This window comes from Ictidomys tridecemlineatus, chromosome 7 (assembly GCF_052094955.1).
Source record: "Ictidomys tridecemlineatus isolate mIctTri1 chromosome 7, mIctTri1.hap1, whole genome shotgun sequence".
Classification (NCBI taxonomy): domain Eukaryota; kingdom Metazoa; phylum Chordata; class Mammalia; order Rodentia; family Sciuridae; genus Ictidomys; species Ictidomys tridecemlineatus.
Genome location: NC_135483.1, coordinates 74049809 through 74077478, shown reverse-complemented (window position 1 = coordinate 74077478; position 27670 = coordinate 74049809). Strand labels below are relative to the sequence as shown.

The 27670-nt window shown below is 34.8% G+C and overlaps 1 protein-coding gene and 1 pseudogene across 1 annotated transcript in view; one reads left to right on the top strand and one right to left on the bottom strand.

The window, feature by feature from the left end:
* The window catches only part of Tcea1 (transcription elongation factor A1), a 39884-nt gene that overhangs the window by 6802 nt on the left and 5412 nt on the right, over positions 1 to 27670 (bottom strand). Inside the window, exons 2-7 of the mRNA XM_005322908.5 lie at positions 24959 to 25021; positions 14938 to 15043; positions 9348 to 9435; positions 4793 to 4938; positions 3265 to 3321; positions 1784 to 1938 (exon numbers count right to left, since the gene is read on the bottom strand). Of these exons, the coding sequence (XP_005322965.1) occupies positions 1784 to 1938; positions 3265 to 3321; positions 4793 to 4938; positions 9348 to 9435; positions 14938 to 15043; positions 24959 to 25021 (615 nt within the window). The remainder of the gene's footprint in view (positions 1 to 1783; positions 1939 to 3264; positions 3322 to 4792; positions 4939 to 9347; positions 9436 to 14937; positions 15044 to 24958; positions 25022 to 27670) is intronic.
* LOC101962276 (eukaryotic initiation factor 4A-I pseudogene) lies at positions 15691 to 20092 on the top strand (annotated as a pseudogene).

Sequence of the window (27670 nt, the reverse complement as noted above, 5' to 3'; positions counted from 1 at the left end):
ACTCAGCAGTTGAGTGCCCCTGAGTTCAATCTCAGTACAAAAAAAAAGAAAGCCATCACTGGCAATTAACCAGGGCACCAACTCCTGATTCTGGTAACTGATAACCAATGGAAAAGACTTACACATTGATCCTGACTTTCCTACCCAAACCAACAGCTTGAGTTTATAAGGAAAAGTGCTTCTTTAACAAAGAAACCTTGCTAATTACTGTAAAAGGAATGACATAATTTAAATCATTCATTTGTAGTTATTTTATTGAAATAACCAATTCAGGCAAGGATCATCAGTGGATGAAAGTTCAATGGAGAGATTTACAGTGAACAAATCACTCTAATTATCCAAACCCAAATGACCAATCTTAACACCCTAAGAAGAGATCAATACATTATGAGTCTCCTGCTGTGAGGAATCTACAATAAAAAGCATCACTTATGAAGAAGTATTTATACAGAAAAAAATGAAGCTTGAATATAATCAAGACTATTGAACTAGCTTCCAATATTACAGAAAATAGGGGGGATAGAAAAAAATCAAATTACATGAGAAACAGATACAGTTGTACAGACAAAATCCATAATGTGGGATGGGCTAGGGTTGTGGCTCAGCAGTAGAGTACTCGCCTAGCACTCAAGGGACTGGGTTTGATCCTCAGCACTACATAAAAATGAATAAATAAAAAAAAGGTATTGTGTCCAACTACAACTAAAAAATAAATTTTTTTTAAAATCCACAAAGTGGGATACAGAACTGATTTCTTTGAAAGGGCAATATCGTAAAGGAAAATTTAAAAAAAAAAAAGCATTAGAAAGGATATAAGGGACAGGAAAAGAATAGAACATGAATATGAGCTAGATATTAATAATACCAATAGGTTTGTTAGATGTGGAGATGACATGCTATCTCCCAAATATAAAGAGGTTTAAAAAAAGATAATGTCTGAGATGTGCTTGAAAATAAATTCAAGGGAAAAAGGGGGGCGGGCAGTAAAAAATTAAAAGGGTGATAAGTTCTCAAAAATACTGAAAGCGGGGCTGGGGATGTGGCTCAAGCGGTAGTGCACTCGCCTGGCATGCGGCCTGGGTTCAATTCTCAGCACCACATACAAACAAAGATGTTGTGTCTGCCGAGAACTAAAAAAAATAAATATTAAAAAATTCTCTCTCTCTCTCACTCTTTCTTTAAAAAAAAAAAAAAAAAAAAACTGAAAGCTTCCGTGATGGATTCATGAGATCTCACTGCACTATGTTCTCTGCTTTGTAAAGCTTTAACATATTTTAACAAAAATTTTAAAAGGAATTTTTAAAATATAGCTATTTTGATTAGCTATGCAGAAAAACAAATTCACTCTTGGATGCCTAATAGGTTGTAGACACACAATAGTTATTGTCAATGAATAACTGTCTACAAATAGCAGCCCTATGAATTTCAATTTTTCCATCATTTCCCATATAAATTTAAGAAAAAAATCAGTAAGAATATAAACAATTTCTGAGTGTTTAACCATGCAAAAAGGCTTAAAGGCTATTTGTAATTAGAGTCATTAAAAGGATAACATTTTTAATTTTAAATAATGATTTAAATATAGCACCAAAAGAACATTAATGGTACAGAAGGAGCAAAACATTAATGTCAACAAAGTCAATAACATTAAGTATTTGCTAGTATTTATGTATCTATCAGAACAGCTCATAGAAATTATATATGTAATATTTATATAAAGCCTTATGATATACTTGACATTATGCAATCACATCATAGAAACTTAACATATAGGTATGCTCACCTCTGCTGTCATCCTAGCAAATAAGTCGGGAGGAATATTCCCACAGAGTACATTTTTCCTCAAATTTGGATTTTTTGCATCTTTGAGATTTGATATCCTACTTCGTACTCTATTTTTGTATTTCATGTCTGTATTCCTTATTTCTTGATATATAGGTACTTGGCTGTTAAGGAAAAATGGTTAAATTATACAGATAAAACAATTTTTTCCTTTTCTGCCAAAATAAGAATCCTAAAAATGCCTAAGGAGTTCACAAAAACTGTTTCCAATTTAATGAGTTTAAAAAAAAGAGCACTGTTTCTGATTCCTTGATTCATCCATAATTGACAAATAATTATCAAAACTTTTACACTATAGACAAGTAATTTTTTTTTCTTGTTTAATCAAAGCAGCACGCAAATCAACAAGTAACTCAGGTATTCAATCCAAGTGAAAAATTTTTGAAAAACTAGCTTGAGATGACACCAGCTCTAACTTGCCCAAATCTTATTCCACCAAGAATCCTAAGTCTAATGGCCTTGTCCACACAGTTCCTTGGGGCTTTCTGAAAAGAGACCACAGTAGCCCTGGAGGTTTATTTCCTTTCCCAGCTCAGCATGAAGCTAGTTTAGCAGGTTTCTCTTCATCAAGGTCAGGCCACAAGCAGAGGCTGAGCCCTGAATTACATATAAGAGGTTGTGAGGGGAATGGGAAAATAAACAAGGAGAGAAATGAATTACAGTAGATGGGGTAGAGAGAGAAGATGTGAGGGAAGGGGAAGGGGGATAGTAGGGGATAGGAAAGGTAGCAGAATACAACAATTACTAATAGGGCATTATGTAAAATTGTGGATGTGTAACCGATGTGATTCTGCAATCTGCATTTGGGGTAAAATTGGGAGTTCATAACCCGCTTCAATCTAATGTATGAAATATGATATGTCAAGAGCTTTGTAATGTTTGAACAACCAATAAAATAAATAAATAAATAAAAAGGAAAAAAAAAGGAACTTCCTCCCTAACAAAGATATTTCCTTAACAAGAAAGAGTTCCATGTCCTACTGTTACCTACATATTCCCTATTCCCCTCCCATATGAATGACCTGTATCCCAAGGCCCTTTCTGTGGTGCCCAGCATGAACATATTTCCCTCTAGGATAATGATCTAAGGAAATTATGTGTGCTCTGTTGAGGTTCCTCAACGAGAAATCTTCACATATAATAGTAAAGGAGTGTGTGTGTGTGTGTGTATTTTCTCTGCCATTCTGCGCAAATAAAATTACAAACTACATTCTCAATTTGCAAGGCCATCAACACTAATGTGATTTGTTTTTGAATGACAAGAAAAAAATGGAATAAACTGATATGAAAGTCCTTCTCCTTCTCTTTTCAAATCAAAACAATACTGAAGAATAAACCTTAGAATTATATACAAGAAGAAAAAAATTACAATTATCCTAATAGGTTACTTAAAACAATTACAAATAGACACACAAAGGATATCTTCCTCAATCTGAGATCCTAGTTCTTCCTCATCAGCTCCAATAGCAATGTAGTCATCTAAAAAAGGCATAAAATTGTTAATTTATTGCAATATATTAAAAGAAAATTCCAGTACAAGAAAGTGAACTGCATTCTTATTTCTTCAAACCCATTTGCCTCATATAAAAATCCTTTTAGTTTAGTTTAATTAGAATCTGGTCTCTTACTACTCACTAGACTCCTCCTTTTAGATTCACCTAATATCCACAGTGCTCCTGCATTGATGATTCCTTTTCCCTCAGGGATGGGGAAGTAATTCATACAGCAGGCAATTCCTCATTTCACAACTCCATGAATTCTGGTTATTCCAGCAGAGAGTACAGAAAGTTAAATAAAGAACTGTCTTGTCTCCTGTGACTCAGAGTTCAGACTCGGGGTTCAATGCAAAGAAACCATTCATCAGCCAATCACATATACGGATACACTCAACAGACTCCTATACAAATATTCAAAAGGATAAAAGGAAATAAATAGAAACTAAGAAGAAAAAAAGAGACAGTAAGGAATTCAAACTAGAAAAGGCAGAAAAAGGAAATAGGTCCAATTACCTATGGTTGAGCATAAAGAAAAGGAAAAGTATAAAATGACAAACATTCCTGCATATGAAACTTTTTCTTTTCTCCTTTTTTATCAGTGAGCCAGCCCTTTTCATTTTTTTTGAGACAAGTTCTTGGCTATGGTTGCCCAGGCTGACCTTGAACTGTGACTCTCCTGTCTCAGTCTCTCCAGTTGTTGGGGTTATAGGTATGCACCACCATGCCTGGTTTAAAGTCAAAATTTTACATGCTAAGACTAAATACCTTCAAATATAATTAAGTTCTCATATATAAATCAAGATTGCTTTTCCACTTAAAAAAAATCAGCAAATGGAATTACGAATACAAAACTTACACAATGTATGTCATACTAACATTTCAGAATTCAGTATTGTTAACTCTCAATCTAAGGACAGAGTAAGTAGTTTGCATATTAAATGCAGGTAACAAAATATTTGAGGGGGAAAGTTTAAAATTTCTACAATCAGGGAAAACATTCATATATTAGAATGAATCTACTTCTTGGAATTACATAGTAATAAACAGATGTCCCAGTCTCACTCTTTTTTTTTTTTTTTTTTTTTTTTTTTTAGAGAGAGTGAGAGACAGAGGGGGACAGAGAGAGAGAGAGAGAGAGAGAATTTTAACATTTATTTATTTTTTTCTTAGTTCTTGGCGGACACAACATCTTTGTTGGTATGTGGTGCTGCTGAGGATCGAACCCGGGCCGCACGCATGCTAGGCGAGCGCGCTACCGCTTGAGCCACATCCCCAGCCCCTCCCCCAGTCTCACTCTTTAGGGACTGCTATTAGTAATAACTCCTCCCTAAGGTAAGCAGTGGTGGGCAGCTACAATCAGAATGGTACTTGCAAAACAACAATATGGAAGTGGATAAAGTACTAGTGGTGGTGATGAAAGGGATGGGAAGTAAAATAACATTCACTAAACTTACCTCCTGTTCGGAGAGCTGCAGCAAGCATCTCCCTACATTTTAACCGCACAGAATCAGAAGTGCTTGGTGCCCGAGGAAAAGATGAAACGTAAGTATCTCGAGCATTTGTCTCATCCTTCCTGCTGCTTACATTGCCACTGGAACTACTAAAATACATATGCCAAAAAGAAATTTTTAAAAAACTTTAAAGTAACAATACTATCACTCTCTGAAAACAAAACTTCAGAGCCTAAATAAATGATATTTTAGTGACTTGTGTAAGGAAAAAAGTTACCTGCATATACATTAAAAACTTAAGTGATTAAATTTAGTAAGGAAAAAAATCTCATATCTTTTTTTTTAATTTTTTTTTTTTTTTTAGTTTTTGATGGACCTTTACTTTTATTTATTTGTATGTAGTGCTGAGAATTGAACCGATACCAGGCAAGTGCACTAACACTGAATCACAGCCCCCACCCCTTATGTCTTTTTTGTAAAAAGAATACCAAGCATTTTACCTTGATTGTCCTTTTAAACAATGAATAAAATTTTAATAGAGAAAATACACATTAAAACTCACGGCAATATATAAGAATGGATCATGGTTTGAGGGGAAAGGCAAGGGGATGGGACCAAAAAAGTATGGAGGCTTGCTACCAAAATTACAGGGAGAAAAAAAAAAAATGTTTGAAAACCTCTACTCCAATTAGACAATGGTTTTCTAATGAGACAAAAATCTGATGAAATAAATCTTGAGATTATAAAAAGGTCTGTTTAATTTCTCTCCATAAATACAAATTCATCTGCACAGCAGGACAGTTTAATGACTTTCTAGTCAACTTAATCATTTCAATTGCTCTGATTAACTTGTTATATTAGATTTTCACAAAACAGGTTCTTTTAAAAATACTTTTCTGACTAGTTTCGATTCAGTTTTATCACACATAAGGTTATCTAACATAAACCTTTTTCTTTTCTTTTTTTTCCCTTTGGTACTGGGGAATTGAACCCAGAGGCACTAAACCACCGAGCCACATCCCTAGCCCTTTTTTTATTTTATTTAGAGACAGGGTCTTGCTGAGTCCCCTAGAGTCTTGCTAAATAGTTGCTGAGGCTGGCTTTGAACTCTCCTGATACTCTTGCCTCAGCCTCCCAAGCTGCTGGGATTACAGGGGTACCCCTTCAGGCCTTGCCATAAACCTTTTTCAAAGACTGATTAAATCATTGCCCTTCATAGATCTAACCTGCTGCAAGGATATACCTTCCATGTTTTCTCTCCAAAACACAACCACTGTTGAGAACAGGTTACAGTGTACAAAATGATCATCTGTACCTTCTAATTTCAGTCAATTCTTCCTGAAGCTTCCTATTATTATATCTCTCTGTACTCGCAAAAAACCGTGTACACACAGGTTTGCAATGACTTTTCATACATTTTCCTTTAACCACACTAAGTTTCTTTTTCTTTGAGGAAAAAAAGTTTTATTATTAAATAAGCATTAAACCAGAATTGTGAAGACAGAAAGATTATCTCACCATTTATAAACATAGATACATGTTTTCAAGTTACATAATAAATATTCCAAGAGGTCATGATAGAACTTCATAAGGGGCTGGGGACGTAGCTCAGTTAATAGAATGCTTGCCTCTCATGCACAAGGCCCTGGGTTCAATTCCCAGCACCACAAAAAAAAAAAAAAAAAAAAAAAAAAACTTCATTAGAAATACACTTACATGATATGCCTAAGTAGAAAAAGGACATTTGCCTCTCTTCAGGGGCAATAATTCAGTCCTCCTCCCTCTCCCCAAACTCTTCAGAAAAATAAAATGACACTGTCCAAAAACTTTCATGAATACATTTTGTTTACAGTTGTTTACATAGTTCATCCTAAATTCACTGAGTAATGGGGTAACATTTACCTTAGCTATGTTGGCTTTATACAAAGAAAATATTAACTTCTTATATCATTATGATAGGAGGTAGTACTGCATCTTGGAGTGAGAGTCCCGGTGAAGTCTGGTTCCTCACCCACAGAAGCTGAGACCAGGCTAAGTTCTTAAGAGCAAAAAATCTTAGGATTTTATCTTTTGAGTGTGTGTGTGTGTGTGTGTGTGTGTGTGTGTGTGTGTGTGTGCGTGCGCATATGCTGCTAGAGATTGAACCCAGGTCCTTGTGCATGTGAGGCAAGCACTCTACCAACTGAGCTATATCCCCTGCCCATGATTTAATCTTCTTTGTATCTTCAATATATAGCACAGTGTCTGTAAGCAGTAAATAAATGAATAATTTAATTTTTTTAAAAATCTCCTTCTTAAACTGGGCATGGTGGCACATGCCTGTAATCCTAGCAGCTCTGGAGGCTGAGACAAGATCAAGAGTTCAAAGCCAATCTCAGCAAAAGCAGGGCACTAATCAACTCAGTGAGATCCTGCCTCTAAATAAAATATAAAATAGGGCTGGGGATGTGGCTTGGTGGTTAAATGCCACTCAGTTCAATCCCTAGTATCAAAAAAAAAAAAGAAAGAAAATCTCCTTCTTAGGGCTGGGTGTTGCTCAGTGATAGAGGACTGGCTGAATATGGCCTGTGTTTGATCCTCAGCACCACAAAACAAATAAATATTACTTAAATACTTCAATTAAATGCTTTTGCTTCTGTCCATAGCCAAATGCCTAGCCCAGCCAATGGAAACTACTCAAGTGAACTGACGGAGCCATTTCTCACTTTGCTATTGCTGGCACCACTGCATAACATTCTGTTACCTCTTTCTAACCATTTAAGCACATAATTTTCTCAATTTCTTGTACTTAAAATGTAAAACTTCACTCAACTACAAATCATTTAGATCTAACCTTACATCTCCCTTCATAATAATTTCTTGAGTCCTCTTTTATTTCTCTGAGTATGTGTAAACATGTATAGCCTTCATACACAATAATTCTATGCATTTGCAGATAGGCTCTACACCTAAACTTCAAGGACATAAAACTGATAAAATGTATACTAAGAAATGACTCAGCTTTCAACATCTACTTAAAATGTTTATCTATATACGTGATAGACACAAAACCAGGGACCCTGAATATATCACAGCTGAAAACATGTTAAAAATTCATTAGGCTAGGGCCACCAGTTTTCAAAAATATCAAGGTCAAGAAAGACAACAACAGACTGAAGAACTATTACAGATTAAAGGACATCAAAGAGAAATGACAACTAAATTCAATATATGATCTTGGACAGTATTTTTGAAGAAATATTTTCCCTTTGCAATAAATGAAATTATTGAGGTAACTGCAGAAATATGAATAAGGTCTATGATTACAAAATAGTATTTTATATATCAATGTTAATTCCCTGATATTGAAACTGTGCTGTGGTTATATGTAAGAAAACATATTGACATATATAAGGGTAAAAAGGGCAAAATGTCTGCAAAGCACTCATTTGGTTCAAAATAAAATTCATTCATATATATATAAACACATGTATATGTGCATATACATATATAAGAGAAGCAATTGGGTAAAGAATTCTTTGTACTATTTTTCAATTTTTAGAATAAATTTGTATCATTTTTTAAATTTTTAGTTGTAAATAGACACAATCTTTCTTTTTTCCTTTCTTTCTTCATTTATTTATTTTTATGTGGTGCTGAGGATCAAACCCAATGCCTCACATGTGCTAGGCAGGTGCTCTACCACTGATATATAACCCCAGCCAGCACTTTTAAAAGTCTGAAACTATCTCAAAATAAAAAGTTACAAGAAAAAAAAAACTGCATAAATTTTATTAACAAACATTGTTTAACCCTACTTTTGGCTTACCTCTTTAAACATCAAATATATTTAGTACTATAACATAAAATAACAAGTGTATGTGATATTAATTTAAGTTTCTAATAAGTTGCCAGGCAGTCCTTGATCTTCTTTGGACCACTTTGAGAACCACTTTTCTAAGTCAACATCAATAGTTAAACCACAAGCATCACAAGAAATTGGAGAACTACTTGTAATCTATTACCTATACCAAAATTAAGCAACATGTTGGATACTGCACACTTTGTGGTATGCAACAGCAAAGAATAAATGCAAAGATCTTATAGAAGCCAAGGAACAATTTAAACCCCTTGTGGCTGAAATTCATATTTTAAGTTCCTATGATAAATGGCAAAATTTGGAAGAAAAAAAAAGCATAAAAATGAAAGTGATCCAGGGTAAAAATAAATCCAAAAAAGAAATTGGTAAGTAGAGGAAGTAACCATTTAAATCCCAAAGCACTACAGTCATTAACAATTCTATCAGTGCCTCTCCCAGGAATCCTATTCCATAAAACTTATTAAGCACAATGTTTTTATTTATGTAAATACACAATTTGTTTTTATTTATGTAATCTACTACCTATCTTTTAAATTTCTAGGAAATCTTTCTAAAAACCTTGGTTATATACATTTACTAGTTTTATATGACTGGAAAACAGAAAGTAATGCAGATTTGTGATCAGAAGACCATGGAGAAATTGATAGAGTTGATAAAACTATCTGACTTTAACAAATGAATTTCCATAAAGTGAAATACCTTTCTTCTCTTGCTTCAGGGCTATTCTGTGATGTAATTGCAGGTTCTTTTTTCTTTTCTTCAGGGTCTTTATCAGTGGATGGTCCATCTGAAAATGTATGAAATCCCTTAGTTGTTAGTAACTGTTAAAAATAAAAACTGAAATACTGCATGTTAACAGGCTACTAACACAAGAAAAAAAATTCTAAGTTACCCACCAGTAAATCAAGTTTATGGAAACTATTCTATTAGCATACACACTTGGGTATTTTTCAGAACCCATATTCAGTTAGCACTCATTTAGTAAGAATTACAAATTCGTATGCCAAGGGGAACCTAAAAGTTTAAGAGAAAAGTATACAGAACAAAGAGAAGGAAAGAATATGGGAAAAATATGAGCAGTCATTTTAAAAATGAAAGCATGTGTCAGGCATGGTGGCACACACCTGTAATCCCAGAGGCTCAGGAACCTGAGGCAGGAAGACCAGAGTTCAAACCCGCCTCAGCAAAAGCAAGGCACTGAACAACTCAGTGAGATCCTGCCTCTAAATAAAATACAAAATAGGGCTGGGGATGTGGCTCAGTGGTCAAGTGTCCCGGAGTTCAAACCCCAGTAACCCCCAGTATGTGACAATATCATTTTAATTAATTTTTCATGAAGTCAAAAAATAAATACCCCATTTGAATCAAATATATGATATGTCAAGATCATTGTAATGTTTTGCAAAACTAATTAAAAAAAGAAAGGCTATACCTAAAATATAAATATTTCTTTGACAGTAATAAGAACATTTTCATATAAAATACCTCAGGAATAGTAAGATCTACCTAGCATCCCTTCAATCTTAAATGATCTGTAAAGCAACATAAAATACACAAGCTTTAAGACCCTCGTGCCAACCTCCATTTCATAAGTAAGTCCAAATCTCTGGCAGTAAGGCACAAGCATCATAATTTTTTAAAATTCCTCAGACAACTCTAATATGCCAGCTGGATGAAAAGCACTAATAGAGCTTTATTAGAGAAAGCATTAACAGAGCTTTCTGTATCACAACTGTACAATTTATCTTATAAAGCACAGCTTTATCAAACCTAAATTAACAATTCAAGCCCTGTGGTATAACATGAATATACACTTGAGTTTTCACATATTTTATTTCATTGATCCCTGTTATTCTCTATGATTCACCTTGAAAGCTTCAAAACCTAAAGATGGTACAGTACTGTGAGGCAGAAAACAAAGATTAATAATGATACATGGCATGGACTAAGAAATAGTCCAAAAGTAATAGAAAAGACACTACTTAAAAAGGAAAGGTGATATAGCAATTAAATATGATCTAGCAAGGATCCAATGCTGCCAAAAGTGCAGTTAAAATTGATCTCCCACACCACCCTGGCACAGTAAATTCATATAATTCCTTTTGGAAAGCAGAGAAGTAAGAGGCATGAAAACAATTCCATAGGCAACACAGCACAGCCCCAGGAAAGGTCTTAAGACTATATGCAGTCAGATCCTAGGTCAAGTATTCACCACTGATCCAACTGTGTGCAAGGTACCTAAGTGATCAGTGCACTGGTTTCATCATACTGGGTTGTACTAAGGATTAAATGTAGTAATACATGTCAACAGTTAGCATATCCTAAGTATTAAAAAAATGTGCTACTTACTAAACAGAAGTAGTAAATCTTCTAGAAACCTAGCTAAGGATCTAAAGAAAAAGCTTTAGGCAGAACAATTATTTATTAAAAATTAGTTATAACAGCCATAACTTAAAAATAACAAACCTAACAATATGCAAGTGGTTAATTAAAATCAAGATATAGTCATTCAATTATTCTGAAACCAATAAAAATAACAATTATGATAGAAAAACAAAATATTTTCATTAAACAGGTAACAGATGGGCTGGGGTTGTGGCTCAGCAGTAGAGCACTTGCCTAGCATGTACCAGGCCCTGGGTTCAGTCCTCAGCACCACATAAAATAAATAAATAAATGAAGATATTGTGTTCAACTACAACTAAAAAAAAAAAAGATAACATGTATACATGAAGTGAAAGTAACATAACAGCTGAAGCATAATCTGTGCATCAGAGGGAAAAAAGATAAGAAATGCAGGCTGGGGATGTGGCTCAAGCGGTAAGGCGCTCGCCTGGCATGCGCGGGGCACTGGGTTTGATCCTCAGCACCACATAAAATAAAGATGTGTGTCCACCGAAAACTGAAAAATAAATTTAAAAAAAAAGATTAAAAATGCAATAAGATATTGATAGTTATAGTCACAAATAGACAAGGACTTTTTTCTCCTCTAACTTCAAATTTTAATGAAAAGTAAATTTTCACAAAATAAGGTGTTTTTTGTTTGTCTGTGTTTTTTTGGTACTGGGGATTGAACCAAAGGGTGCTTAGCAATTGGACCACATCCCCAGTCCTTTTTTTTTTTTTTTTCCTAATTCTTGTGATAGGGTCTTGCTAAATTGCTTAGGACTTCACCAAGTTCTGAGGGTGGCCTCAAAATTGTGATACTCCTGCCTCAACCTCCCAGGCTGCTGGGATTACAGGTGTGCACCAACACACCTAACACAAAATAATGTTTGAAGAACCTGAATGCCAATAAACAAAGAGTAAATCTTCTTTAAATATAAAACCAAATGAGCAAAACTGCAACGTCTAATCTCCCACAAAATATATCTATCTGGGCTGGGGCTGTAGCTCAGTAGTAGAGCACTTGTCTACATGGGTGAGGCACTGTGTTCAATCCTCCAGCACCACATAAAAAAATAAATACATAAAATAAAGTTATAAAAAAAATATTTAAAAATGCATATAGAAACCCTCTTTCTGTGAGCAAAAATGTGTGTGTGTCAAGTTCTCAATGAACTTTCCATGACTAATCTTTTTTTGTTTTTTTTTAGTTGTAGATGGACACGATACTTTCATTTTATTTGTTTATTTTTATTTGGTGCCAGGGATCGAACTGGGTGCCTCATGCATTCTAGGTAAGCACTCTACCACTAAGCCACAATCCCGGCCCACTATGACTAATCTTAATTACTTGAAAATACAGAAAAAAAATTAAATAAATCATGAATCTAGAGTTCCCACCTGTCTTTAAAGACCAGATAAAATCCTTTTAAATCTTTTTAAAAGATTTTATTCTGGAACAATTTTAAATTTGCACAATGTAATAAGAGCAATACAAAGAAATTCCATGTATTACTGAGATTCTCCAACTGCTAACATTCTGTCACATTTTCTGTCTCCTTCCTACCTCTATTTATAGACATAAATAAGAATATGTACACACACACAAATTCTCAGTGTTTATAAACTTATTTCTTTTATTTAAAATTAGGTAGCAGGGGGCTGGGGTTGTGCCTCAGCAATACAACGCTTGCCTAGCCCGTGCGAGGCCCTGGGTTCAATCCTCAGCATCACATAAAAAATAAACAGATAAAATAAAGATAAATTTTATTTTATTTTAAAAAAATAAAATTAGGTGGTAGATATCATGTACTTTTATTCCACTACTTCAGTGTGTTTCCTAAGAATAAAGACACCTTTCATATAATCAGAGAAAACAACTAGCAAGTTCTGCCAATTGTCCTAATAATCATCTTTTGGGAATGGTTTTCAACCCTTTAAAATCTAATACAGGATCATGTACTACACTCATTTTTCTTAACAGGCTTTTACATTTTTACAGGCATAAATATTATCAAAGCACTGAATAGGGCTTGCCAAAAGGAGCCAAGATCCAGTTTGAAGGGGTAATCACTTTTCAAATCTGGGACAATTCAATATCAAAAAAATCTCAACCATAATAGATTATACTGTGAGTCTACACTAATAACAAAAAATCACTGGGAGGTAAAAGGAAAGTGCTTTCTTAAGTGTAAAGAGATTTATAAATATTGAAGGAGAAGAGTCAGAACATTCCACTTTTATAGCCATCACTATAAAGACTGGTTTGGGCGGCATTAAATTGGGGGAGAGCAATCTGATAAAATGCAAGATGATTTCAAGGTCTTAACATGTCTCCCACAGAATGTCTTTACAGGAAAAAAAAAAATCAACTCTATAGTGTACACCTTGACTGAGTGTGATACCTTGAGAAGGACATAACACTGGTAAGCAATATTCCAACTATGGATGTACAACCTGATCTAATCACTAGAAAACAGCACATAACCCCTAAAGAGGAATGTACTATTAAAAAAGGGGGGTAGGAAGGTGCTTTACGTTCTTCAAAATTTCAATATCATAAAAAAATAAAAGAATAGGAATAACTTCAGATTAAGAAACTAAATAACTGTTCATGGGCTGAATTCTGTCCTGGACAAGTGGGGAAAAAAGCTACAAAACACACAGATTGAGACAACTGATAAAACCGGAACATGAACCACAGATTAAAATATTATACCAATAAGGACTGGGGATGTATCTCAGTGAACTTGTCTTTCCCAGCATATCCGAGGCACTGGGTTCAATCCCTAGTACCTAAGAGCAAAGAAATTATATGGGGGTCTGGGGGCTGGAGATGTGGCTCAAGCGGTAGCGCGTTCGCCTGGCATGCGTGCGGCTCGGGTTCGATCCTCAGCACCACATACAAACAAAGATGTTGTGTCCACCGATACTAAAAAATAAATATTAAAAAAAAAACTTCTCTCTCTCTCTCTCTTTTTAAAAAAAAAAAAAAAAGAGTGGACATCCTTGACTTTAAAAAAAAAAAAAGAAATTATACGGAAAACAAACAAAAAGAAAGAAAACAATGTTAAATTTCCTATCTTTCCTATATTATGGTTATATGAGAAAATAAGCCTGTTCTAAGGAAATATCACTTAGGTTTTACAGGGAAAGAGAATGTGATATGTCAATCTCCCCTCAAATGATTCATAAAGAATAAGAAAAGAAAGCAAGAGAAAGAGATGATGATGATAAGGACATGATACATGGTGAGTATCAAAAATCAATGATCTGGATAAAGAAAAATATAAAATATATAAGTTCTTTTATTATTCTTGCAAGTTTTATATAAATTAAAAAATTATTTCAGCCTGGACATGGTGGTACATGCCTATAATCCCAATGACTCAGGAGATGGAGGCAGGAGGAATTCAAGGCCAGCCATGGCAACTTAGTGAGACTTTTTCAAAACAAAAAATAAAAAGGGATGATACAGTATCCCTAGATTCAATCTCTAGTATCCCAAAAAAAAAAAAAAAAAAGTTTTTTTTTTTCAGTGCTGGGGTATAGGTCAGTGGTAGAGCGCTTGCGCAATATATACAAGGCCCTGGGTTCAATCCCTAGTATCATCAAACAAAAAAAAAAAAAAAAATTTTTTTTCCCCTTTCCTCACAAAGTTTGTAGAGCCTTTCCCTTGCAAGAAAAATTCTTCTTAAAGTGCTTATCTAGTTGTGTTCCAAGTCAAGAGAGTTGAAATGACTAGCCTAAAGAGCAAAAATTTCAGAGATTAATATAACCTTCCCTTATCCTTATTATGAGGCACTGGTTTCAGTATATCTAATTTTATAGAGGGAAAAAAAATGTGACAACCATTTGACAAATCAGAACATCAAAAATATATGTAAGGAAAGATCAATTATACCTAATAACTTTTTCCAGGATTTGATGAGAGATTTTGCTAAAGATGTAACTTCTTCATCTGTACTCTGCTTGCGAATAGCATTAACTGACATTCCAATTCTTGTGGACTGCAAGGCAACAACAAAAAAAAATTTGTACACCAATTATTTCAAACAATTAGTATTTCACCCAAACTTTACTTTTATTCAGATTTCTGTTTCTACTTTAGAATAAAATCACACTTCAATTATTTGAATTCTTATAATAGCATACTATATGGACTTAAGGTATATACATCTTTACATCAGAAACTGAACTTATCTATTTCCTATCACTGAGATCTGCAAGTAGTCAATGTGCTACCATAAGAAGGCATGTTAACAAATGAAATCAGTCTTTCCATAAAGGAGAATTGAGGAAAAAATATAAAATGTATAAGGAATGCTGAAACAGTCACTACCAACTAATATGCACCCTTTAGCTTCTGTACATTGTTCTCCACATAGTACTTCATAGAGCATCTGCTGCAACTTACAATAAAACTATTCAACAGAAATTACCACCAACAGACTTAAAAGGGTTTTTTATATTTGGAGTATGGGGGATCTGTAACAAGCAAACAATCATAATTATTTAAATGGATGGACTCCACAAAATATAGATAAAATTATTCATAGGTACTAAAACTATGTGCCCAGGATTATACCCAAAGCATCTACATTCATTAATTTCCTACAACCCTTCAAAGTTCAAATCATTATCCTTATTTTTAAAGATGACGAGATTGGAAGTATTAATAAATAAATTGCCGAGCATTACACCATTACTAATTGGTAAAGCTCAGATTTTAATCTAGGTTTGTCCATTTCCAAACAGTCCATGCTGCTTTCAACTCCTTTAAGGATTTTCAAACTTGTGCTCAAAGAACACAAAAAGTATGACAGCCCAATTATGGATGATAAATAAAAATGGTAAATTATTAACTAACTTCAGATTGTCACTAGACAATCTTTCAAAACATATGGTCTATGGGAGAAAAACAAACAAAAGAAATTCTTAGTAATAATAAAGAAGAAGGGAATCCCTGCTATATGCTTTGAGGTAGAAAAATAAGTGAGCATTTAAGGTTTCCTTCTAAATTTTTCGGTTCTCAGCAAAAATACCTATGGCAGTTTTGTTTAAGAATACATTGTTTGCTAGTGTATTCTATGCTACATCTCCTGGAAAGCTTAGCAAAACACTTAAGGTTCAAAAGCAAAAAGATAATGGTGACTCCATAGTTTTAAAGACCCCAAATGGGAGCTAGAGTTGTAGCTCAGTGGTAGAGCACTTGCCTTGCAAGTGTGAGGCACTGAGTTCAATCCTAGCACCACATAAAAACAAAGGCATTGAGTCAATCTACAACTAAAAAAAATAATTATAATAAATAAATAAATAAATAACCAACCCCAAATGGCTTGGGGTTATCAAAGCAACTTTTGGGAACTGAACCCAGGAGGATTTAACCCTTGAGCTGTATCCCCATCCCTTTATTTTTTATTATGATGCAAGGTCTCACTTAAATTGCCCAGACTGGCCTTGAACATGCAATGCTCCTGTCTCAGCCTCCCAAATCACTGGGATTACAGACCTATTTTTGAATGAGTGGAGTAACTAACTTGAGTTACTAATATAGTTCTGAAATTTAGTACTAACACAGATTGGCCAATAAAATGGCTTTTCAGAAGGGTTTTCAGGACAGCAAGGGTTATTAGGAGATTAATAAATTGTGTTGTGTGCTTTTTAATTGTCACAGGATGTTCAGATTGCTAAAAATCAATAACTTAGTACTAAGAAAACTCATACTGAGAATAAATTTACCTTAAATATGCTTTCCTAAGGAAGAGACTGTCTAGTCAAACTGATAAGAAATGAGACTGGTGAGGTAGAATGAAAAAAATATTTGTGGTGTGTTTCTATTTCCTCTAGGGACTATTCTGGGGAGAATGGAAGAAAGTAGAAAAAAGAGATTAGGAAGGAAGCTATTTACTTGGATAACCTGGTTTAGTTTTGCCTCTAAAAATTCTTCAGACTCTAGGAATTTTTTTCCTAAAATGGTTATACTAAGAATTACAGGATGCAATAGGTGGACTATAAAACAGTGTTTTGTGTTCACGAAACTATATGCTGAACTACTGAAATAGTCAAGAACTATTTCTTGACTGAATGACTAGTGAAAATTTAAAACATAAATTATACATTGTGAAAAATCAAGCTGAGAAAATATGTGCTTTTGCTCAAGGATTCTACAGAACCTCAGATACACAGTTATAAAGACATTACCTTGGAAAGGTGGAGAGTGAAGCACATTAAATAGACTTATCGGTTGCATACTGATGGTAAGGCAGAAAGTAAAGAGTACTAAAATTAAGAGGTACTTTAACATCACTGGAAACAAGTAGATTGGTGGACTCAAGAAGAAAAATATCCTTCATGATCACTCATGAGCTTTTGCCAAGATGATTTAAAGGCAGCCACTAACTCTTAAGGTAAAAAGCATATGACTTCCAGGCACAGTGGTACCTCCCTGTAATCCTAGTTACTTGGGAAGCTAAGGCAGGAAAATCACAAGTTCAAGGCCAGCCTGTGCAACTTAGCAAGATCTTATCTCAAAATAAAAAATAAAAAGGGCTGGAGACAATAGAACAGTAGAACACTTCTATGTTCAATCCCTAGTACTGTGCAAAAAAAAAAAAAAAAAGTGGAAGTGTGTAACTACTGTACAACTACTGAACTACTGTAAAATATATACTATTATATACATATACACACACACACACACACACATATATATATATAAACATACAGTTAATATAAAACATTGATGAAAGAAATTAAAGACAACCTAAAGAAAACATTTCCTATGTTTAAGGATTAGAAAAGTTAACAGTTGGCAATTATAATCAAGATAAAGTAGATTCAAGCCAAGTGTTAGTGGCACATGCCTTTAATCTCAGTCAGAGACTCCTAGGGCTGAGACAGAAGGATCAAAACTTTGAGAAGAGCCTTAGCAATTTAGCAAGGCCCTAAGAAACCTGGTCAGACCCTGTCTCAAAAAAATTAAAAAGGACTGGGGATGTGGCTCAGTGGTTAAGCACCCCTGGGTTCAATTCCTAGTACCAAAAAAGAAAAGAAATTATAGATTCAATGCAATCCCTATGAAAATCTCATTTGCTTTTTGTGCAGAAATTGAAAAATTTATCCTAAAGTTTATACAGAAATGCAAGGAACCCAAATAGCCAAAACAAGTTGGAAAACTCACAATTCCTGATTTCAAAACATACTACAAGCTACGGTAATCAAGAGAGCATAGTACTAATAAATGAATGAAACAGATCGAAGACTCTGAAAATAAACAATGACAAACTAATACTACAAAAGATGTCAAGACAATTCAGTGGAGGAGGAAAAAAAAACATTCTCACCAAATGCTGCTGGAACAACTAGATATCTATATGTAAAAAAATTAAATCAGAATTGGACATGGTGGTACATGCCTGTTAGTAATTCCAGCAGCTCGTGAGGTTGTGGCAGGAAGATGCCAAGTTCAAAGCCAGTCTCAGTAATTTATCAAAGTCCTAAAAGCAACTCAGCGAGACCATCTCTAAATAAAATATAAAAGGGGCTGTGGATGTGGCTCAGTGGTTAAGCACCCCTCAGTTCAATTCCTGGTACCAAAAATAAATAAATAAATAAAATCAGAACTTTTCCTTATGCCACACACAAAAATTAACTCAAATTGAAAAGGTGTAAATCTTTGTGACCTTGGATTAGGCAATAGTTTCTTAAATATGACACCTAAAGCACAAGCAATCCAAAAAAAAAAGCTAGTTTCTAAGGATCATATCTGCAAGTCAGGATTCCCGATCCAGAGACAATGGCCCTGATGGAATGGAGCCTGAAGTCGTCATGGAAAGTAACTGAAATGAGATTGTTGATAGCTTTGATGACATGAATCTCTCCGAGTCCCTCCTCCATGGCATCTATGCCTATGGTTTTGAGAAGTCCTCTGCCATCCAGCAGTGAGCCATTCTTCCTTGTATCAAGGGTTATGATGTGATTGCTAAGGCCCAATCTGGGACTGGGAAACAGCTACATTTGCCATATCAATTCTCCAGCAGACTGAATTAGATCTAAAGGCCACCCAAGCCTTGGTACTGGCACCCATTCAAGAATTGGCTCAGCAGATACAAAAGGTGGTCATGGCACTAGGAGATTACATTGGTGCCTCCAGTCATGCATGCACTGGGGGCACCAATGTACGTGCTGAGGTGCAAAAGTTGCAGATGGAAATTCCCCATATCATTGAGGGTACCCCTGGCTGCGTGTCTGATATGCTCAACCAGAGATATCTGTCTCCCAAATGCATTAAGATGTTTGTATTAATTGAAGCTGATGAAATGGTAAGCCGTTGATTCAAGGAACAGATCTACGACATATTCCAGAAGCGTAATAGCAATACCCAGGTGGTTTTGTTTCAGCAACAATGCCTTCCGATGTGCTTGAGGTGACCAAGAAGTTCATGAGGGACCCCATTCGAATTCTTGTCAAGAAGGAAGAATTGACTCTGGAGAGTATCCGCCAGTTCTACATCAATGTTGAATGAGAGAAGGGGAAGCTGAACACACTGTGTGACTTGTATGAAACCCTGACCATTACCTAGGCAGTGATCTTCATCAACACCCGAAGGAAGGTTAATTGGCTCACTGAGAAGATGCATGCCTGAGATTTTACTGTCTCTGCCATGCATAGAGACATGGACCAAAAGGAAAGAGATGTGATCATGAGGAGTTCTGATCTGGCTCTAGCAGAGTATTCATTACCACTGACTTACTGGCCAGAGGCATTGATATACAGCAAGTTTCTTTAGTCATCAACTATGACCTTCCTACCAACAGGGAAAACTATATCCATAGAATTAGTGGAGGTGAGCATTTTGGCCATAAGGGTGTGGTTATTAACATGGTGACAGAAGAAGACAAGAGGATGCTCCAAGACATCGTGACCTTCTACACCACCTCCATTGAAGAGATGCACCTTAATGTTGCTGACCTCATCTGAGAGGGGCTGACCTGCTACCTAGCTCCAGCCAGGGTTCAATCCAGGGGACTAAGGAGCAGCTGGAAGAGGGAGAGAAGGGAGCCAAGGGATGAACATCTTGTCATTTTTTTTTCTTTTAATGAATGTCACTTTTTGAGGCAAAAAAAAAAAAAATTTGGACTACACAAAATTTAAAACTTTTGTGCTTCAAAGAACACCATCAAGAAGTAAAAAAGAATCCCAGAACAGGAGATATTTGCAAATCCTGTACCTGATAAGGAACTATATTTAAACAAAGAACTATTATAAGTCAATAATAAAGATGTAATACAAGTTAAAAATGGGCAAAGGGTCTGTTCTATATAGACATTTCTACAACCAAGATATAGAAAAGGCCAACAAGTACATGAAAAGATGCACAATATCATTAAGTAATTAGGAGGTGGAAATCAACACCACTTTCACACCCACTAGAAAGGCTATAATCATAAACAGATCATAACAACTGTTGGCAAGGATGCAAAGAAACTAGAACCCTCATTTACTGCTACTGGGAATGTAAAATGGTACAGCCACTTGAGAAAATATTCTTCAAAAAAGGTCTTCATAATGTTAAATAGTTACTACATGATCCAGCAATTTTACTTCCAGTTATCTACCCAAGAGCAAGAAAAACATGTTCATACAATCTGTACATAAACATGCATAACTGCAAGACTCAAATAGCCCAAACCAACCTAAATGTCCATTAATTGAAAATGTATACTGGTGGTACATACATACAATGGAACATTACTCACCCATAAAAGGGGATGGAGTTCTGATATATAAAACACGAAATGAACCCTGAAAACATGCTGTCAAAGAAGTCTAACGCTAAAGTCATATATTATGTTAATTTCCACGTCCTAATTACTTAATAATATTGTTCATCTTTTCATGCACTTGTTGGCCTTTTCTATATCTTGGTTGTAGAAATATCTATCTAGACAGATCCTTTGCCCATTTTTAAATTGTATTACATACATATTGTATGATGCCACTTAAATGAATTCTTCAGGATAGGCAAATTTATACACAGAAAGTGGATTAGTGGTTTCCATAGGATAAATGGGAGGAGACCAGACAGGGAGAAATGGAGAATGACTACTAAAGTATAGGGTTTCTTTTTAAGGTGATTAAAAAAATGTTCTAAAATTGATTATGGTGAGGATAGCAAAATTCTTTCAATATGTTAAAATACCACTGAATTGAATACTTTAAAGGAATCAATTGTATGGTATTATTCTCAATAGAGACATTTTTTAAAAATCCAGTTATATTTACTGTCTTTTTCAAAGTTCTAAGAAGGCAGGGACTTTGTTCATCACATAGAATTCAGTACATAAAATAATACCCAGCACACAGTAGGCACTAAATTATAATCACTAAATAAAAGAATCTACTATGTATTTTAAAGACCTACAAAATTAGCCCAATCTATTGTAACATTTATCTTCCTGTTTATTTTCTGACCTTCAAAACATATCAGTATCCTGCTGTTACTCCCTGCACTAATTGTGAATGCCAGCAAATTATTCAGTTTTCATTTGATTTTACCAGGCTGCTATATCTGAACAGTTTACCCTTTCTAAAAGATCTAAATCCACTCCTATACTATTAAGTTTCTTCCTTTATCCAATACTGTATTGAGTTGTTTACACATATGGCTACTGAGACTAAAACTGAATCAAATTTAAAATTAAGTTCTCAATCCCATTTCAAACCTGATATGGTCAGTAGCTACCACAGACAAATAGACATCAAATATTTCCATTATTGCAGAAAGTTCTATTTGACAGGCTGATGTAATCAACTTATTAGATATCTGCAATGTATTTTTTCAAGGGCATCTCCAATGTGTCCAAATCATTCTTCATCTCTTCAGCCTCCACCTTCAAATCAACTTTTTTATATTTTTCTATACTATAGCACTAACTACCCAGTTACCATATCAAAAGTTACCCTAAATTCCTCCTCTCCTTCATTCTGATCTAAATAGCAACCAATTCTTATATAGGTTTTTCTTCATTATTGAAACCTCTTCTATTTCTATTGCTAATATCTGGTTCAAGATCTTATCACTGCCCACCTGGATAACTGCATTAGTCAATAAGTCTTCCTGTCTCTGTCCTTCAACTTCTAATGTACAAATCTGGCCATGTAAGTCCTGCCTAATATCTTTTGGTAATACTGCTCTTGGGAATACATGTAAAGCCTTGCATGCCATCATGCCTCCATTTTTCAAATCTACTGTAACTAGTTCAATCCTCAGCACCACATAAAAATAAATACATTAATTAAAAGGTTAAAAAATGCCTTAAAAAAATAAAGAAGTAAACTTCTTTATGCTTCCTACCTCTCCAAATGAACACTACAGACTTCCACCTGGGTATTTATATGTGTTGTTTTCTTCTCTTAGACTTTAAGCTTATAGTAAGGAGGGAAAGATTTTATCAGATTCATCTTTATAAATCCAGCAAAATTCAAATGTTTACTATATAAATATGTAAGACCTTCCAAAACAAGAAGCCTATGAGAATATTCAATAGGTGTAAATGAAAACCATATTCAAGGGCTAGGGTTGTGGGTTCAGTGGCAGAGCACTTGCCTAGCATGTGTAAGGCACTGGGTTTGATTCTCAGCATCACATATAAATAAATAAATAAAGGTCCATCAATAAAAAAATATATATTAAAAAATATATATATTCAGCCTCCATACCCTGTGTAACTCTACACACTCTTAAGTGCGTGCTGGGATTGCTAAAATTGTCTAGGTGAATAAGGTACATTTCAAAAGGTAGTTTATTCTCACAGTTGACTTAAAGGGAAGCTTCTGGTCCCTAGACAGGAACTTGAATTCAGAAGATTGTTCCTCATGACTTTATTCCTTTCTCTTTCTTGAATTTATATTTACAGGAAGTATTCTTTTTTTTTTTTTTGAGAGAGAGAATTTTAATATTTATTTTTTAGTTATTGGCGGACACAACATCTTTGTTTTGTATGTAGTGCTGAGGATGAACCCGGGCCGCACCCATGCCAGGCAAGCACACTACCACTTGAGCCATATCCCCAGCCCTACAGGAAGCATTCTTAAACTTGTTTTTTGGGGGGTTTTTTTTGGTTTTATTTTACATACACTTTACCCTCCCCTGGTAAAGTGTATGTACCCCCCAACCCCTTTCTCAGAATGCTTTTAAAATGCATTAAATAAAATGAAAGGACTACAAAGAAAACAAATTTATAATATCCAATTCTAAACATATTTTAAAATTTAATAATAATGTATTTGTCCCCTTGTTAAAATAGCAAATAGGATATAGCATAAGGTATAAGAGCAACCACCATGATGAGCAAAAATAGATTAATACAATTGCAATTATAAGTTAATAGAAGGTAAAATATTTGTGATCTTTTAATTATAGTCATGAATACTGCTAATACAATGGGCAGTTTACTGCCTTTATAATTGAAAGAACTGCTCAATTTGTTAGACATTAGTGAAAATGAATGTGACTTTTCTCCCAAAGCATATTCACACACTCCTACAACTCCTTGTTAATTTCTGGCTTAATGAAATAAATAGAAATATCAAGGATGACACTATGGATTATAAGATATGTCTAGCACAAGCTAATGTTTTAACTACGTTTACTTTTCTTTTTTTTTTTTTTTTTTCTTTTCTTGGTCCTGGACTGAACCCACTGAATAACATCTCCATTGCTTTTTATTTCTTGAGACAGGCTCTAGCTAAGTTGTTGAGGCTGACCTTGAACTTGTGATCCTCCTTCCTGCCTCAGCCTCCTCAGTTGCTAGAACTGCAGGGCATGTGCCTTTGTGCCTGGATTTACTTTCCTTTTTAACATTTTGACATCTGCTAAAATTTCATTTTGTTTTAGGCTTGATGGAATATTAAAATAAGACTTCAGTAACAAACCTCTATGATGTATACTTTTTTGGGGGGAGGGGGTGGGGAACTGGGGACTGAACTCAGTGGCACTCAACCACTGAGCCACACCCCTCGCCCTATTTTGTGTTTTATTTAGAGACAGGTACTCAGTTGCTTAGCACCTCACTTTTTGCTGAGGCTGGCTTTGAACTCCAGTTCCTCCTGTCTCAGCCTCCCAAGCTGCTGGGATTACCGTGCGCAACCACCCCCAGCATGTGTACATATTTGATGTTTCATTTTGTACATGCTTGGGTGGGGTTAAAAGAGGAAAACGTGGAAGCTAGAGAAGAAGGAAAAGGATTTACTCATGAAAATCAAAGAGACAGCAATAGATCATAGGGTCAGAGGAGGGGAGGGAGGGAGAAAGTGCAGGGTAGTGATATTGACCAAATTATTCTGTTATATTTTGCACATAAGAATACTTATCAACAAATCCCACCATTATGTATAACTATAATGCACCAATAAAAAATGTGGAGGGGGGGGAGTTCTCATTCAACAACAAAAGGAGGAAAAAAAGTGATTAATACCTTGTCACCCTCACCCTGGAGCTAGACTCATGATGGCAGTAGCTATACATGATTGACCAACACACTCATACTGATACTGAAAATGTTCATTTTATAAAAACTACCAATTTAAGAGTTGTGATACACTGGGGCTAGGGTTTATGGCTCAGCAGTAGAGTGCTTGCCCACCACAAGTGAGGCACTGGGTTCAAACCTCAACACCACATAAAAATGAAATACACATAGTATGTTCACCTACAACTAAAAAATAAATATTTTTTTAAAAAGAACTGTCATACAGGGGCTGGGATTGTAGCTCAGCAGTAGAGCGCTCGCCTAGCACGTGCAAGACCCTGGGTTCAATCCTTTGCACCACATAAAAAAATAAATAAAATAAAGGTATTGTGTCCAATTACAATAAGAAAATATTAAAAAAAAAGAACTGTGATACATATGAGCACATACCTGTAATAATTCCAGGGTCATGGGAATATTCTTAAGCTCTTTCAGCAAATCCAATGCTCCAGCCTATAAAATAGAATAATTTTATATTAAATTCCCATAACACTGAAGCAGGGACAAGCCAACTTAATCATTTACAATGGCTCATTAATTCATGTGAGAACAAAGAAACATATGCATAAACACATACACAGTATCTCTCAAATGAGGGTTGAAACTCATCAGAAGATCATAAAATCCACTTATGGATCCTAAATTATCACCAGTACTTTTGAAGTAGTTGATAGGGACAATTTTGTGAAAGTATTTGTTTATATGTGTATTCTGAACAGAAATATAAAATTTCCAAATTTCCATGGAGACTACCTGCCTGAGAAAGGAATCAACCTTGAGAAAGTGAGAGTGAGGTCCAAAGATGCTGCAGCCTCTTATCATTCACCCATGTACAGAAAGTGTAGTAATGGTTATCTCTGCTAAAATCCTTTTTGTTATTATTTTTTAATTTGTTTTAATTAGTTATACCTGACAGTAGAATACATTTATGCGTTGATATATCATACATAGATGGGATATAATTTCTCATTTTTCTGAGTGTACATGTTGCAGAATCATATTGGTCATGCATTCACATACATACATACAGTAATAACATCTGTTTCATTCTACTATCCTTCCTATCCCCACACATCCCCTCCCCTCCCTTCACTTCTTATTGTGAATTAGCATCCACAGAGAAAACATTTGGCCTTTGGTTTTGTAGGATTGGCTTATTTTGCTTATCATGATATTCTCCAACTCCATTCTTAAAAATCTAGTATCTCAGTCTGTCACAAGAACACACTATTTTCCTGGTTCCTGCAAAGTAGATAAGAACTGAATCTGAAAGAAAATTCAAAATTAAGATCTATGTTAAGCCTATAATCCTATCCATTCTCAATTCTCATCTGAAGTCAAAAGCTTTACCACGAAAGATGACAGAGGGAAGAAATAAGAGACTCATGGTAGAATAACAGAAAGCACCTAAATTTAAGAAAGGATGAGAACCAAGAGTACCACCTATAGTTTTTGGCCAAACATTTCAATTGGATACTTATTTAATATCATATTTCATATGTCATACATGCACTTAATCATATTTTATTTAGAGTAATATTTACTTAATATACTATATTTAAACACATCATCAACTAGCAATAAAGGAAAAACTATTAAATTATGATACAAGTTTCTTAAAACTATTTTTAATTTTTGCTTACTAAAAGAATTTTTTAGACTTGAAATTTTTAATCATGTCACTTTTTATATATATAAAATTAAAAATGAGCAAAACAAACTGGCTAAAGCATTCATTAAACTTCTTCACATTCAGAATTAGATGCTTATGAATCCTTTTTTTTTTAACTCAGATTCAACATATTTGTTTTTAGCCCCCAAAGAATTTTATCAAAATACTAGTAATTCATAAAAGAATGCATAAAAGGGATAAGACCATTAGCCCTCAGGCTGCCTTTGTAGTGTGTAGAGCAATTTTTCACTTCCACTGCTGTTCATAAACATTTAGTCCTTCAGGGTTCAAGAGTGCTCCACTAACGTCTCTCAGATTTTCTTCTAAGCCAATGACATCCATTCCACAGGTTATGATACTGGGTTTGATGTTCTGCTTGTGAAAGTACATCACAACTGTCATCTGTCAACAATACTGGTAAGGGCTGGGGATGTGGCTTAAGCAGTAGCGCGCTCGCCTGGCATGCGTGCAGCCCAGGTTCGATCCTCAGCACCACATACAAAGATGTTGTGTCCACTGATAGCTAAAAAATAAAAATTAAAAATTTTCTCTCTCTCTCTCCCCCTCTTAAAAAAAAATACTGGTAAAATCCTGCTTTTCAAAATAACTAAAATCTGAAAACTAGGTATCTTACAAATCAACAAAACACAGCATATGAGGAGGTGGGGAGAATCCCAGAGGATGCCCCTCACTACATACCATGAAAGAACAAGCAAGAACTTTCATGATATGCTATTTCCTAAATAAAAATCAAATAAAGGCTTCCACCTACGTAACTGCTCCATTTGAAGTTGATTCACAGAATAAAACAACAATAACTTTTCTTCTGGCAACATAAATAAAGTTCATTTTATTTCATTTATTTTTTTCTTTTTTGTGTGATGCTAGGGATTGAATTCAGGGCCTTGCACATGCTGGACAAGCTCTCTGCCACTGAGAATATATCCTCAGCCTACTTTCTATTTTATTGTATTTTGAGACAGGTTCTCCCTAAATTGCCCAACCTGACCTCCAACTTGCAATCCTCCTGTCTCAGCCTCCCAAGTAGCTGGGATTACAGACATGCACACCACAACATTCAGCTAGATCATTTTAACTTAATTCAGTACCTCATAAATAAAATTTTAAGTTCAACAGGAATGACAAAACAGGTTATTACAGAGGGTTTAATAATTCATTGCTTCCAGATACCTTTTGATCTTAAAATGCTATAAATTCTTTTTATTCAGAGGCACTGAATAACTGTTAGAAAAGAAAACTAACATCAACTTGTAATTTATTATTAAACAAAAATTTCTACACTATGGGGAGCAACTGAGATCTTCAACTGCTTATTTGCAAATCCCAAGACCAAAAAATTTCAAAAATCCAAAAAGTTATAGATTTTTCATAGGATTTTAATAACTCATTTGGTAGCAAAACCTAATCTC